This window comes from Lepus europaeus, chromosome 1 (assembly GCF_033115175.1).
Source record: "Lepus europaeus isolate LE1 chromosome 1, mLepTim1.pri, whole genome shotgun sequence".
NCBI lineage: Eukaryota > Metazoa > Chordata > Mammalia > Lagomorpha > Leporidae > Lepus > Lepus europaeus.
The window spans coordinates 107592005-107605353 of record NC_084827.1 but is presented as its reverse complement, the minus strand read 5'-3'; the positions used below and the strand labels follow the sequence as shown (position 1 = coordinate 107605353).

At 36.0% G+C, this 13349-nt stretch overlaps 1 protein-coding gene and 1 non-coding gene across 7 annotated transcripts in view; both read left to right on the top strand.

Annotated features, from left to right (window-relative positions):
- Window positions 1–13349, top strand: part of SLC38A11 (solute carrier family 38 member 11) — a 56843-nt gene that overhangs the window by 28357 nt on the left and 15137 nt on the right. For all 6 annotated transcript variants that reach the window (XR_009866698.1, XM_062200028.1, XM_062200032.1 and 3 more), the window contains 2 exons: window positions 9470–9540; window positions 10467–10628. Coding sequence is in view for 5 of the 6 variants with exons in the window: in XM_062200028.1 (XP_062056012.1) it covers window positions 9470–9540; window positions 10467–10628 (233 nt within the window). In the remaining variant the exon portion in view is untranslated. The remainder of the gene's footprint in view (window positions 1–9469; window positions 9541–10466; window positions 10629–13349) is intronic.
- On the top strand, window positions 3969–4098 carry LOC133768624 (small nucleolar RNA SNORA16B/SNORA16A family). The gene has a single exon (XR_009867035.1). It is a non-coding gene; the product is annotated as a small nucleolar RNA SNORA16B/SNORA16A family (small nucleolar RNA).

The window sequence follows — 13349 nt, the reverse complement described above, 5'->3', positions numbered from 1 at the left end:
AAGGAACCTAAATGTCAGTACACTTAGCATCTTATGTCGGTGATAAAATATTCTTTCACAATCTTTCCTGGTAGTTAAATAGAAAATGAAGACATTTTATCTTTTGAATACTAACTGAATAAAGCCTCTTCTATCATTGGAAATTTCTGTAACAAACAAGAATGATCCTTCAGTAGTGAATGTGTGTGTGTAGGTAGAAATTTAAATGTAAAAGGTTAATTTCTTTCAAGTGATTTGTCTAGGATGTTGTCTGGCAATTCAATAACCAAGTAATTTGCTTCTCCCTCCATTTGAGATGTCAAATATCTCATGGTTTAATGAGAGTTTTATTTTTCTAAGGAAAAAAAAAGAAGAAAACTATGTTAATTATCTTGCCTTGGTAATCACACAACAATGGCAACACTTAGGGCATCAACACAGAGCTACAGCTCAGTTAGGGAGACTGATGACTAGGCAAAAACATAAACCCTGCAGTGAGGTGAGCAAATTCAAATTTCTTGAGATTGTATAAAAATGATTTTATGTATTTATTTGCAAGGCAGAGACAGGCACACAGATTGAGCTCCTGTTTGCTAGTTCACTCCCTAAATTCCCATAATGGGTGGGTGTAGGATGAAGCGGGGCTAGGGCTGGAGCCAGGAGCTGAGAATTCAATTCAGTCCTCCCATTTGGATGGCAGAGATCCAACCATCTGAGCCACCACTGCTCAAAGGTTCTGCATCACTAAGAGGCTGGAATCCAGAGCTACCACTGGTAATTAACCCAGACACTCTGATTTGCGACATACTAACCAGCATTAGCTTGGCTAAGCACTCACCCTGTAAAATGGTTTTATTGTGCTGAAAGTTACACCAAATTGGCAGACTTAGTTTTGTAGAAAGTTAAATGCCAAAGATTTGCTGTGAATATAAAAAGCAGAAATAAACAATTTCTTCTTTTTCATCTTTATCAACTAAGTTGCCTGTATGTCTGTTATCAAGATTAGTCATTCATTCATTTTTTCATTTTCACTGTGGTAAAATATACCTAACATTAAATAGATTGTATCAATCAGCTTTAAGTGTACAATCCAGTAGTGTTAAAAACATTCCTATGGGTAAGTGTTCGGTGTAGTGGTTATGATAGTGCTTGGGATTCCTGCATTCCATATTCAAGTGTCTGGGTTCAAGTCCCAGCTTTGCTTCCAATTCCAGCTGTCTGCTATTGTACACCCTGGGAAGCAGCAGGTGATGTTCATGTCCTTATTTGGCTCTCTGCCACTCACATGGGAAACTAAATTGTTTCTGGGCTCCCATCCTGATTGCTGTGGTCATTTACGGAGTGAACTAGTAGATGGAGTATATCAGCACAACAGTGTCTAGCCTCCTGTGTTTCTGATGAGAAATCTGTCAATCTTACTGAAGATCCATTATGATGGATCAGTCAGTTCTCTTTTGCTACTATGAAGATCATTTCATTGTTCTTGGCTTTTAGCAATTCAATTATAATGTTTCTTGAAATAGATGTTTTTGAGTTCTTCTTACTGCGAGTTTGTTGAGTTTCTTGGAAATTTACATTCATGTCTTTTATCAAATTTGGGAAGTTATCAGCTATTATGTCTTAGACTTTCTCCCTGTCCTTTTTTGTTCTGTCTTCTCTGGGACTCCCACGATGCATTTGTTGGTCCACTCAATGGTGTCTCATGGACCTCTTTGACTCTGTTCACTTTTTTTCAATGTTTTTTCTTACATCAGTCATTTCTATTGTATAGAATTTCTTTTTAGGTTTTTATTTTTACTCCTTCACTGGTATTTCCATTTTGCTCATAAATCATTTTCTTGACTTTCTCCATATCTTCCTTCAGTTCATCAAGCATCTTTAAGATAGTTGTCTTAAAATCCTTTGATATTACTTTAAGTGTAATTTGTTCCTAAATTTTCTTTCCATGTTGCTTTAAAAGTCTTTGCCTGCCATCAGAGCTTTTTCAAGGATGGTTGATTTATTTTTCCTTTTGAATGGGCCATACTGTCTTGTTTCTTTGTATGCTGTATTATTTTGTTTTTTTCTTGAAGACTCGATATTTGAATCTAATAATGTAGTAATGCTGGAAATCAGTTTATAACTATCTTCTGGGGATTGCTTCTTATTATTGCTTTTGCTTATTTATTTATTTATATTGTAGTAGGCAGTCTCTGTGTTAAGGATCAGCCCAAGCGGTAAACTTAGGGTCTCTTTAGGAGTTTTCTGACCTCATCCTTCTCTATGGACATATATGATGACTTTCTGATTTTTCTTACATATACAGTTAATATTTGAATGCCATATTCTTTTTTTAAAGTTTTTATTTTTATTTATTTATTTATTTTAAAGGCAAAGTGGAAGAGAGAGAGAAAGAGAGAGCCATCCATCTTCCATCCACTAGATCACTCCCCACTCCCCAAATACCCACAATAGCTAGTGTTGGACCAGGCTGAAGCCAGAAGCCTGGAACTCTATCCTTGTCTTCTATTTGAGTTGCAAGAGACCAAGCACTTAGTACATCATCTATTAATTTCCAGGGTATGCATTAGCAAGTAACTGGATTAGAAGCAGAGGCAAGACTCCATCCCAGGCACTCTGATATGGGATGTGGGTATCTGAAAAAGGCTGCTTAAGCCACTGAGCCACAATGTCCTACCCTGAATTCATAGTCTTTAATTCTGTCTCTCAAAAGGGAAAAAGAGAAATATGACCAGAAGGGAGCATTGCTGGATTTTTAAATCCCTTGGAAGTCAGAAGGATAGCAGGTTATAGCAACGGAGAGTGGTACAACAAATACGGGTCAGCTCACCTTGATGTCTACAACTGTGGGATCAGAAGCAGCAATATGAGCATAGGTCTCTGAGAGCTGGAGAACATGACACTTTTTACCCAACCTGGTTCTCACAAGCGCTATGCTCCTCCTGAAACACGTGCATGGCTATCTGCCATGGGGTTGGGGTGGTGGGCCGGGCTGCTGAACTGCACCAAGAGCTGAAATAGACAAAAATTAACATCAGTTTACCATCTATTTCTTTCTCTGGGAGTTGCAGCCTTCAATAGGCTTCAGTGTGATATATAGTTACATCAGACAGATTTTGCCAATACAATTGTTGTCTAGGTGGGAAGACAAATTCCTAGTGCATTCTACTCTACCACCTGCGCAGATTCTTTCATTTATTTACTTTAGATAAATTATCTTGCTTCATTCATGGTCCTTTATTCCTCAGAAAAAGATTATGAATAACATGAAGTTTTCATTTTGTGACTTTGTAGATCCTCACATCAGATTAAAACATGTCTTGTTACTTTTATGATAACGTGGGAAATGGAGAAAGACTGGAAGGAGGTCTCATCTATTTTGGCTATCCATTATACACCTTTTCATTTGTTTTCTCATTTAACCCTGTGACAGATATGTAAAACAGAATTATAAATGTTGTCTCTGGACTCCAGAAGACAAAAGGGCTGGTATCATTGATTAATCTGTCAAAGTCATCCAGCTAGTAAATCATAAAGTTAAGGTTTAAATCCAAGTCTATCTGATGCCAAGCCCATATTCTTCTCTCCATTCTAGCATGCTATATTCCATATGGGATTTCATAATCATGAGAAAGATTGTCCTTGATATTAAAAAATTAATTCCGTTATTGTTCTACTTGTCACTTGATGATGTTAACCATTATTAGCAAATACTCACGTTGAATGAAAAAAGAGAGTGGAGGAGAAATGGGGCTAAGTAGGTGCTCTGTTCATCAGCACGTGACATCAATACTCACAGAAGAGACGAGACTGATTTCAGTGGGCTAAAATCAGGTGCACAGCTCCCAAGTACACCCGCCAGACACACATGCCAATAGATGCTATTGGTTTCAGTTCTTCAGGAAAATAGACTTCAACAAGAGATCTAAAACAAAAACAAATTGGAAAGTAATTTGCATTTGGCTGTTTCTTTTGAAAGTTTAAGGTGTGGTGGCCCTTATCAAAGCTGCAGCCGCTTCCACATAGCAGCTCTGGTCAAAAGGGAGCCGAGATGACAATTTTCCTTGATGGTTGCCATTCTGCTCTAACTGATCTGCAACATGTCAGGAAAAGACAGTCCTCAGGTACAGCTGGAGACTGCGGTTAAAATCAGTGTGATTCCACAGGCTGCCAGAAATGCCAGGTCGTGCACTGAGGGATCAGAACGAGGCTTTGGAGAATAGCTGCCCGGTCAGGGAGCAGCTGTGTGGGGGGAGGTGGTAGAGGAGTGGACATTTGTCCTGGGACCATCTGTACTGTGGCATAGACCAAGGCAATTTTTTAGGTCACAGCCTTGGAATGCTGAGGCATCAGGGTCAGGACCAAAAGCTGGGCAGACCAGATAAAGGGAACAGCTGTGGACATTTGTGTTCTAATCTTAGAAAAGTAAGAAAGAAATAATAAATAAGAAAGTCCAAGTGGTAAATAGTAAGCTGAAACTTACAACGTAAACTGCGCGATAGGAAATATGAAACCTCTTTAGTCAATTTCTTAAACACTTTTAAGCCATTAGAAGATAATTAGGCTTTCCTGAAACAAGAATTATCTACATACTTCTTCTTATATCAGTTTTACCCAATACTAGCCACTGTTGATTGTTTAAATTAAAATTAGACAAAACTAGAAATTAATTCCTCATGATTTCAAATGCTCAGCCGTCATCAACTGGCTAGTGGCAGTCAAATGGCACAGCACAGATAAAGAACATTTCTGTAAAGGATTACTATGCAACATTGTCCCTACATTTAACAATTTGAGACTTTTAAAAACCTTAAGATATTAGATACCATGTTAACTGTTTTTACCACAGTAAAAGAAAAATTTTAAAGTAACAATAGTGAGGATGAGGACGAAGAGGAGAAGGATGATAGCAATAGTTTGAGGTCCCTTCTAACTCTAACATTCTATGATATGTGTTCTTGAAAGTTACATATCAGTTTACACAACTCAGCATGACTTGAAGGCATATTTTCACACAAATTTCTGATTTTCAGATGAAAAAATAAAGTGAAAATGTTGTCTAAAAAAAATACTGTTACATAGGCATTCTAGACTATGATATGGAATTTACATTAACATCATTGACCTCTGTCTTTTTCTATGCTGTATGTTCAGTGAATATTACAGTGAGTTACATTGTGGTCAACAAATATTTATTAAAAACTGAATAAATTAAGTGATTAGAAAGCAAGAAAGATCCAGTTTCAGTTCTAGACTGTTTAGGAAAATTCAAGGCTAAAAATTAGGCTCAGATATGAGAGAGGTTTTATGTAGAAAACATTGCATAATTAAATAAAAATCCCAAAGAAGAAAATTTTACTTCACTTTTTGAAATTTTTTTTATGTTTACTTCCAATTTGATTAATAACTATCATATTCAAAAACTGTTTTATTATCCCAAAGGGAATTATTATGTTTAAGTCAGCTTGAATCATCCTGTTCATGCCTTTATACTTTTACTAAGCATTTTTTTGTTGACAGCAAAATGTAGTATTGAGCAATGTTTATAAACTATTGTAAATTATTGCTATGTCAAAAAAGTTACATTTTCTACTGTAACTTGCTGTTCTCCATCAGTATTTTATTCATGTATTTTTATTCTAACACATTAATATTTAACAGTTAATTGTTCTATGGCTTACAGCTGTATTATTATAGCATATTTTTCCTTTTAATTTATGTATCAACTCTGTGGCCTGACAATGAGGTTGTTTTCAACATATGATTAATATAAACAATGCAGTAGTGAACACCTTTGATACATTCTACCATGTGCACATGTGCATTTCTCTAGCCTAAGTATCTACAGATGTACTCATTCACTAACAAGCCTGTTGAACTTGATCTTTATTAGTTACTATCAAATTCTTCTCCAAAATGTTTTACTACCTATAATTCCCCTGTGAATGATTTCTTATTGTCCTTTTCTAGAAATCTATCTTTATTGATTTTGTTGAATTAGGTGTGAAATAATTTTGTGTTTTTCATTTAAATCTCTCAAATTACTAAAAAGCATGAGCAGTTTCGTACTTATTGATTAGCTATTCCTCTTCTATCAATTGTTGCCATCCACTTTCCATTGTTCATTAAATTTTACTTTTCTTATTATTGTGCAAGATCGTTTAATATTCACTGGATAATAACGATAATAACCCTTTGTTGATTATATGCATGCTCAATCTCATATCCCAATTCTATCTTATTTTTTATTTTGATTTTATTATATAGATATTTTCTATGTACCTTTCATTTTTTATCATTTATCAATCTTTACCTTTATGGTTTTGTTTTCTTGAATGTTTCAGATCATTCCTCTTCAAATATAATATTTTATGCTTTGAATTTAAATTTTAAAGTGGGGATAGCTGACATTACATAATATAGAATCTTCCCATTCATGTATATAGACAGGGAATGTCTCTCCCTTTGTGTCTTTTAATAATATGACATAAAATTAAGATCATATATATCTTTTATTATATTTAGTGGTTTTTTTTTTCATGCCATTTTAAAAACATTTTAACTGCCTATCACTTGTGTAAGTAAATCCCTTTGAGTTATTGGGTATCGAACTTTTGTCCAGTAAGCTAACTGGATGAATGCACTTACTATCTCCACTAGCTTATCAATAGGTTTGCCTGAATTATCTTTGTACTGAATTGTGTACAAATAATTTAGCTCTTTTTAGTGATAATACATCTTATATGCTTTATTGAATTAAATAGGAATGTCAAAGATATGTGGGTACCTCAAAAAGTTCCTGAAAAATTGGAATTAAGTTTGTTGTGAAAAAAATTGAAATCCATGAATGCAAGGGATTTTCAAAAAGTTCAGGAAAGTATGTATTATGAAAAAAATGTGCAGATGTTCAACAATTTTTGGACCGAGATGAACATCTTTTAACTCATTTTTCCACAAAATTTTTGAAGTACCATTCTTTTATACTTTGGAAACAGAAGTATAGAACATCTTTACCTGATTTCAGCCTTTAATTATAGTATTTCCAACTTCACTCATTAACATGTCATTTGCTGTAGGTTTTAATAGATATTCCTTTTCAGGGCAGGGCAATTCCCTTTTATGGAGTAGCTTGCTTAGTATGTTTAGCATATAGTTTCCAATCTTTTATAATAGTCAAGCATTTTTCTCCACTAATCTGTTAATGTGTTAAATTATGTCAATATTAATAGATTTTAATGTCATTAAACTACTTTAACATTTATTGGAAATATTCTTTAGTCATGACTTTCCATCTTTTAAATTACTTCACTGCAGTTGATAGTGTTTCATTTTATATTTGCGCACTTATTGTCTAAAGTCAGAAGGGTCTGTATCTTCATTTTTCTTTTTCATGTAAGTTCATTGTCAAGGTTTCAGTAACCTCAAAATACACCACCAAATTTTCTTTTTTTTCTCTGTGGAACTGGTCATTTCTGAAAGTTCTTCCTAGGCTATTTTACAAAAAGAAAATAAGTTTCAGTATCTCTTCCTTTCTCTTTCCGTAGATTTGGACACATGTGTTTCCTATGTTCACCATCTTTTCTGGTGTTTTCTACCTTATAAAATTACCATCATTAAGATGAACAGAGAAAATCCAAAATCATCTCTAGGTATTCTTTCACACTCCAGGAATACACTCGAGAAACCATGTGGACCAGAGAACAACTCATATAGAAGAAGAAAAATAAAATAAAAATCCTACAATTTAATAATTGAGAAAGGATTTAAAAAGTAAGACACTGTCACAATCTATACTGAGGGGAAGAAATGAGTATTTCTCATGTGCAAAAACGCACATAATTTAAAACACATTAGAAAGGTAGGCAATCTTCAAGTTTCCACAACTGCCAGTGCTGCTTGATCTAAATAATTTTCTAGGGATCATAGACAAATATATAGGTTTTCACATTCGCATTGGAATATAACAGGTTATGTTGTAGCTTTTCACATCAACTGCAGTAAGAGTAGTGGAGGCAGCAGGTGGCAGCAGTTCCCACTCAAAACCCTAGGAATAGGAATAAATCACACAACAGAGGCCTTCCTTGCAAGCCAGCCTGTCTGTAAAGTTCCTTTGTGTCTGTAACTGTTCATTTCATATATGGAAAGAAAGATGACGTAATGGCTCTATGTGTTTGTGGGGGTACATATATTTTTTACAAAGAGGCTGAGAAACAAACATGATGAAATGGATTGGTTTTCATCTTCCAAACCCACCCCCCCCATCCCTTCTATTTGGAACATGTCAATATCCTCATGCTTTTCTAAGACCCTACTGTACCTTCTGTCTTCATGCAGTCTTTCTGTATTCACTCATGCCTTTCCTTTCTACAGCTGTTGCAAATACTTCTAAACCTTTTGCTTCCTTTCATTAAATAACAGCAGATTTTAATAATACTGCTAAAATAACAGCTTTTTATTGAACATGTGCTATGTGATAGACTCTCTTCCAGAAAGTTTACATATTTTTCTTATTTAATTTGCATAATAACTCAGTGGATTAGATTCTACTGTTATCTTCATTTTTAGATGTAGAAGTTGAAACTCAGGGCAAATAAGTTGCCTAAGATCATGTAGCTAACAAGTGAAAAGGCCAGAAAAAAACACAGGCTACCTGATTTTGGAGCCTGTGCTGTTCATCCTTACTCATGGGTGTGTTAAGGGGGTATTCTAATCCCTGCCAATACTGAATAGTTTAATTCTGTTAGGATTGGATTTTTTAAAGCCAATTAAAGTGTTATTTTCCAAAACTCTGAGAAGTGTGTACACAGATGGGAATTCGAGACCAATGACAATCAAGCATGGAAAGGTTATTGGAATGAAAAGACCAAGATGATAAATCTCAACTTTATCAGAGGAGGCTTAGTACATTATATTATTACTCAGAGTTGGGCTTTCCTCATGCATTAAATGGTGATAACAACACTTGGATGTTGTGAAAATTGAGTGAGGTGATGCAACAGAGTTCCCACAACATAGTCAGGACCTCCTCTGTGTGAGTTCATGTCTTCCTCCGCCAGGTGAACTGTAGTGCCAACTACACTTTCCTTGGGAAGGTAGAATGTGGAAAAACACGGATGAGGGGAGTAATGGGCAGCATTTGGGCATTATTAGTTGTTGCACCTCCATTGAGTACCTCACCTGGTGAATGGGTAATAAATGTTTCCTGTGAAATTAATTAGCAAATAATAAATTCACAAAATTGCATAGTCAATGGATATTTTACATATACAAAAATAGAACCTGAATAAGTATTAGATATGCATTTCAGAGGACTGGGGTTAAAGAATAGCATATATGTTCTCAGGAAGTAGTTTTATGATTAAATAAGATTAAGGGGACCCTTATTAATTCCTAGCTTAAAGGTACTCAATTTATATTTGTAATGCTATGTCATATTCTGTTTTGCTTATATTTGTTTAATAATTTATCAAATAAATGAATTCTCTTCTAGACCCAAAACAGAAGATGCCTGGGTATTTGCAAAGCCCAATGCCATTCAAGCCATTGGGGTTATGTCTTTTGGTGAGTACAGTTTGAAAATTTATGGTTCGATAGCAGATGTCCTAAGTTTTAGACTTTCTATTAGCAGCATGTGAACTAGTCTGTACAGTATAAAATTAGGCTCAAAAGTTTTCTCACTCATCACTGAAATTTGCTTTGACTTGGAGAAATCTGTTTCTCATGTAGAGAGCTCATTACATGCATCTTATTTCTTAAGTTGGAAGCCTTGCAAGTGTTTTAGTCTTTTTAAAAGCCTTGCACACAAAGTATTATGGATTAACCAGATGTCTAAAGTTACTCTGTGTCTCAGATGGTAAAACAAGTTGTGTACCAAAAATTATGGTGTTGCTTTTATTTTCCTTATGATGGGAAGTGTCATTCGGAAGAAGAAATTGTGAGAGAAGATTGGATAGATCTGACTTATATCAAGAGTGACATAGGCTGGCGCTGCAGCTCACTAGGCTAATCCTCCGCCTGCGGCGCCGGCACCCGGTGTTCTAGTCCCGGTTGGGGTGCTGTATTCTGTCCTGGTTTCTCCTCTTCCAGTCCAGCTCTCTGTTGTGCCCCGGGAAGGCAGTAGAGGATGGCCCAGGTCCTTGGGCCCTGCACCCACATGGGAGACCAGGAGGAAGTACCTGGCTCCTGGCTACGGATCAGTGCAGCCATTGGCGTGTCGTGGCAGCCATTTGGGGGGTGAACCAAAGGAAGACCTTTAAGAAATTAAAAAAAAAAAAAAAGAGAATGACATAAATATATGATTAAAGTTCTCATCCCTAAAACTTCTAGAAAAATTGTTTTCTGATACATTAGTAAATTAATATGTTGAAACTCAAGTTAATTGACGTTCTAAAGTAACATGCATCTCTTAATTTTCAGGACTATAAAATAAAATGCTGGTCCTTGCTTTAACAATGATTGTTTGCCCCTCTTTTTTTTTGTTCTTACAGCATTTATTTGCCATCATAACTGTTTCTTAGTTTATGGTTCTTTGGAAGAACCCACAGTAGCTAAGTGGTCCCGCATCATCCATGTGTCTGTCTTGGTTTCTGTATTTATCTGTATGCTCTTTGCTACGTGTGGATACTTAACATTTACTGGCTTCACTCAAGGTAATGGGGGAACTCAATCACATCATATTTTGGTGTTCATGCGAATTGATATAAGTATATTCAATATTCTGCTCATTTTTGCTATAAGTGTGCCCAGTATTGTATTTCAAAGGATCACACGTCCACCCATTCTCTCCTCTACGCTCCTGCCCCTCTGCTGTGTGTACTCATTTTTTCCATCTTAAACTGCTAACGTCAGTTACGTGGTCCATATTCTCTCCTTCTATGCTTCCACATCTGAGCACGCAAATTCTAGCTTTGCTCCCTTTTCCTCCATTCAGCTTCACTTGCAAAGGTACCAATCGCCTCCCCATCTTCAAACAACCTGCTTGGTTCTGGTTCTCCCGAGCGGCTCTGAGTCACTCAGCAGTACAGGTTGTACTTTTTTTTTTTTCTCCAACTTTATGCCCTTACAGGAAAGACCCCTACTACATTATCATTATTATTCTTTCTCTCCATTAAAACTATTTTTTTCTTTCTTTTATCTCTGGAGACTCTTAACTCCCCAGCCCACCTGGATAATTAGCTCAGACAAGTTGCCTGGCCATTTTCTTAGCAAATTATCTGGACGCTTTCATTACTTTGATTTTAGGCCATTCCTTTCTTCTGATTTCCAGCTTGTTACTTGTAAGTCATTTCATTTCCACTTACCTGCCCCATTCTTGCCTTAATCACAAAACATCTGTCCCACAAAACCAGCCCTATGGGTCTCTCCCTCAAATGTAACATCTTTCCTTGTACCCTCCTGGGTTCAGCGACTGGGAGTCCCCTCTTCTACTTCCTTTAACATTGCATTCAGTCATCTGTGTAGTCATAGGGTAGTCTGACAGCTGTGTAAATGCTATGATTCATATATTTCACAGGGTTTGCAAACCTAGTACCCTACTTGACCTTCAAACCACCCTCTGAAAGTAAGTGGAATAACTAGTTTTCCGCCTGTTCAAAACTTGAAGAGGTAAAGTAACTGGCTCACGCTGGCTGGCAACAAATTAGAAAACAAATTTCCTTTCCCTCCTGGTTCTGCTTTTTCTATTTGTTTAACCACAACCCACTGAAAGCCATCTCTTAGCCTTCAGCTCCTCTTGGCTTAGTTTTCTGTGACACTGGGGTGCTCTTGGGAGGATGCCTGCCTCGTTTTGAGTAGAGTTCACAGTTCACTGTGATTGTAGCCAGTTATTTCTGCAAAAATGATGAAAGATGAATTCACAAAATAATGGTTAACATAAACCCACGGCAGTCAAAAAGATAATACAACTGTGTGCCATGAGAGGACAGTAACAAAGTGACCCTGAGTGGTATGATAAGAATTGTGTTTGAAAACTTTGCCTCATATCACTATTGCAACATAGCTTGCCAAGATGAATGTCCTACAGGCTCTAGTCCATAAGGACCATGGTCTTAAATGCTTTTTCTGTAGATATAAACCATGTTTTTTGCCTGTCTCACCTTCTTGGTGTTTTTATCAGTGGTAATTGCTCAGATATAATTAAAGCTTTATATAGCAAAGTTGACAGGTAGGTGTTTCATGGTGATGTTTTTCATCATTCCTAATAAACACTCAGATTCAAGATGGAATAAGCTGACATTGTGTTTGCAGGTCATTTCTCGTTATGCAGATCTGATCCTGGTTGTGCAAGCCAGGCGTTTGTTTTCTTCCCTGTTACAGTAAATTCCAGTTTAAAAGGCAGTAGGAATTCTAGATTTTTCTACACAATGCCAGTGATTTTTGAAAATATGCAAGGTTCATTTTAGTGGAGGTTCATGAATGGGGCTCTTCTGTCCTTTTTTTCTCTCAGGGTAGAAGCTTTCCAACCAACTTTGAGGCAGCTCTCTGTCTCTACTGCTTTGAAGTTTAATCTCTTCATGCCAAAAATGTAGTGTAAATTTGTTCTCATTGATTGGAGGAGGGGAAATGATGAAGGTCATTTAAGATATTTAGCTTTTTAATGAAGAAAAGTACAAAGGTATTGTTTTGTTTCTTCATAAACTGTAGTAGTGTACCTTTGATCTAATTTTCTATTCAGTTTTATTGAAAAACAGTGACTGCAATTTTAAAATTTAAGCATGTTACATTCAGGAAATAAACAGGCTCAGATACTGTTTCATCCATGATGTTTTTACTTATTTGAACTCTGTGCCCTCATTAGATTCCTGTGTTTCTTCATAGACATCAGAAATACAATATCTGGATAAGAATTGTCCAATTTACATAGTCCATTATTTAGTTGGTTAACATTCTTTCTGGGAATTAGCAGTATATTCACAGTTCTCAAACAGTGCCTCTACACTTGCACTCCCAGATGACATCAAAGACAATGTATGTTTAGAATTCCTTGGTGTGGTCCATGAATTAGCCCCTATAGCATGATATACAGGAAATCTAGCTCCCAGATGTACTGGTCAACTCTTCCTTTCCGGATTGTTCTTGATCTAAGAATAGTATTTCAAAAGGAAATCTGTTTATTTTAACAGACTTTTTTTTCTACTAATGAAGTCACAGAAACAAAGACCAGAAGCAAATTTACAAAGCCAGTATACAATAACGTAAGGAGTTGATTCTGATGTAAGAAGATAGTGGGTGAAGTATTTTTCAGAAGCTGGCACAAATTTGAGACAAACCTACCAAGCACAAACAATGAAAATACAAAAAATGATTAATGATGAATTTATCTTCAAGTGGAACATTCATTGGTTTTAGTACCAGTGAATAGCTACATAGTT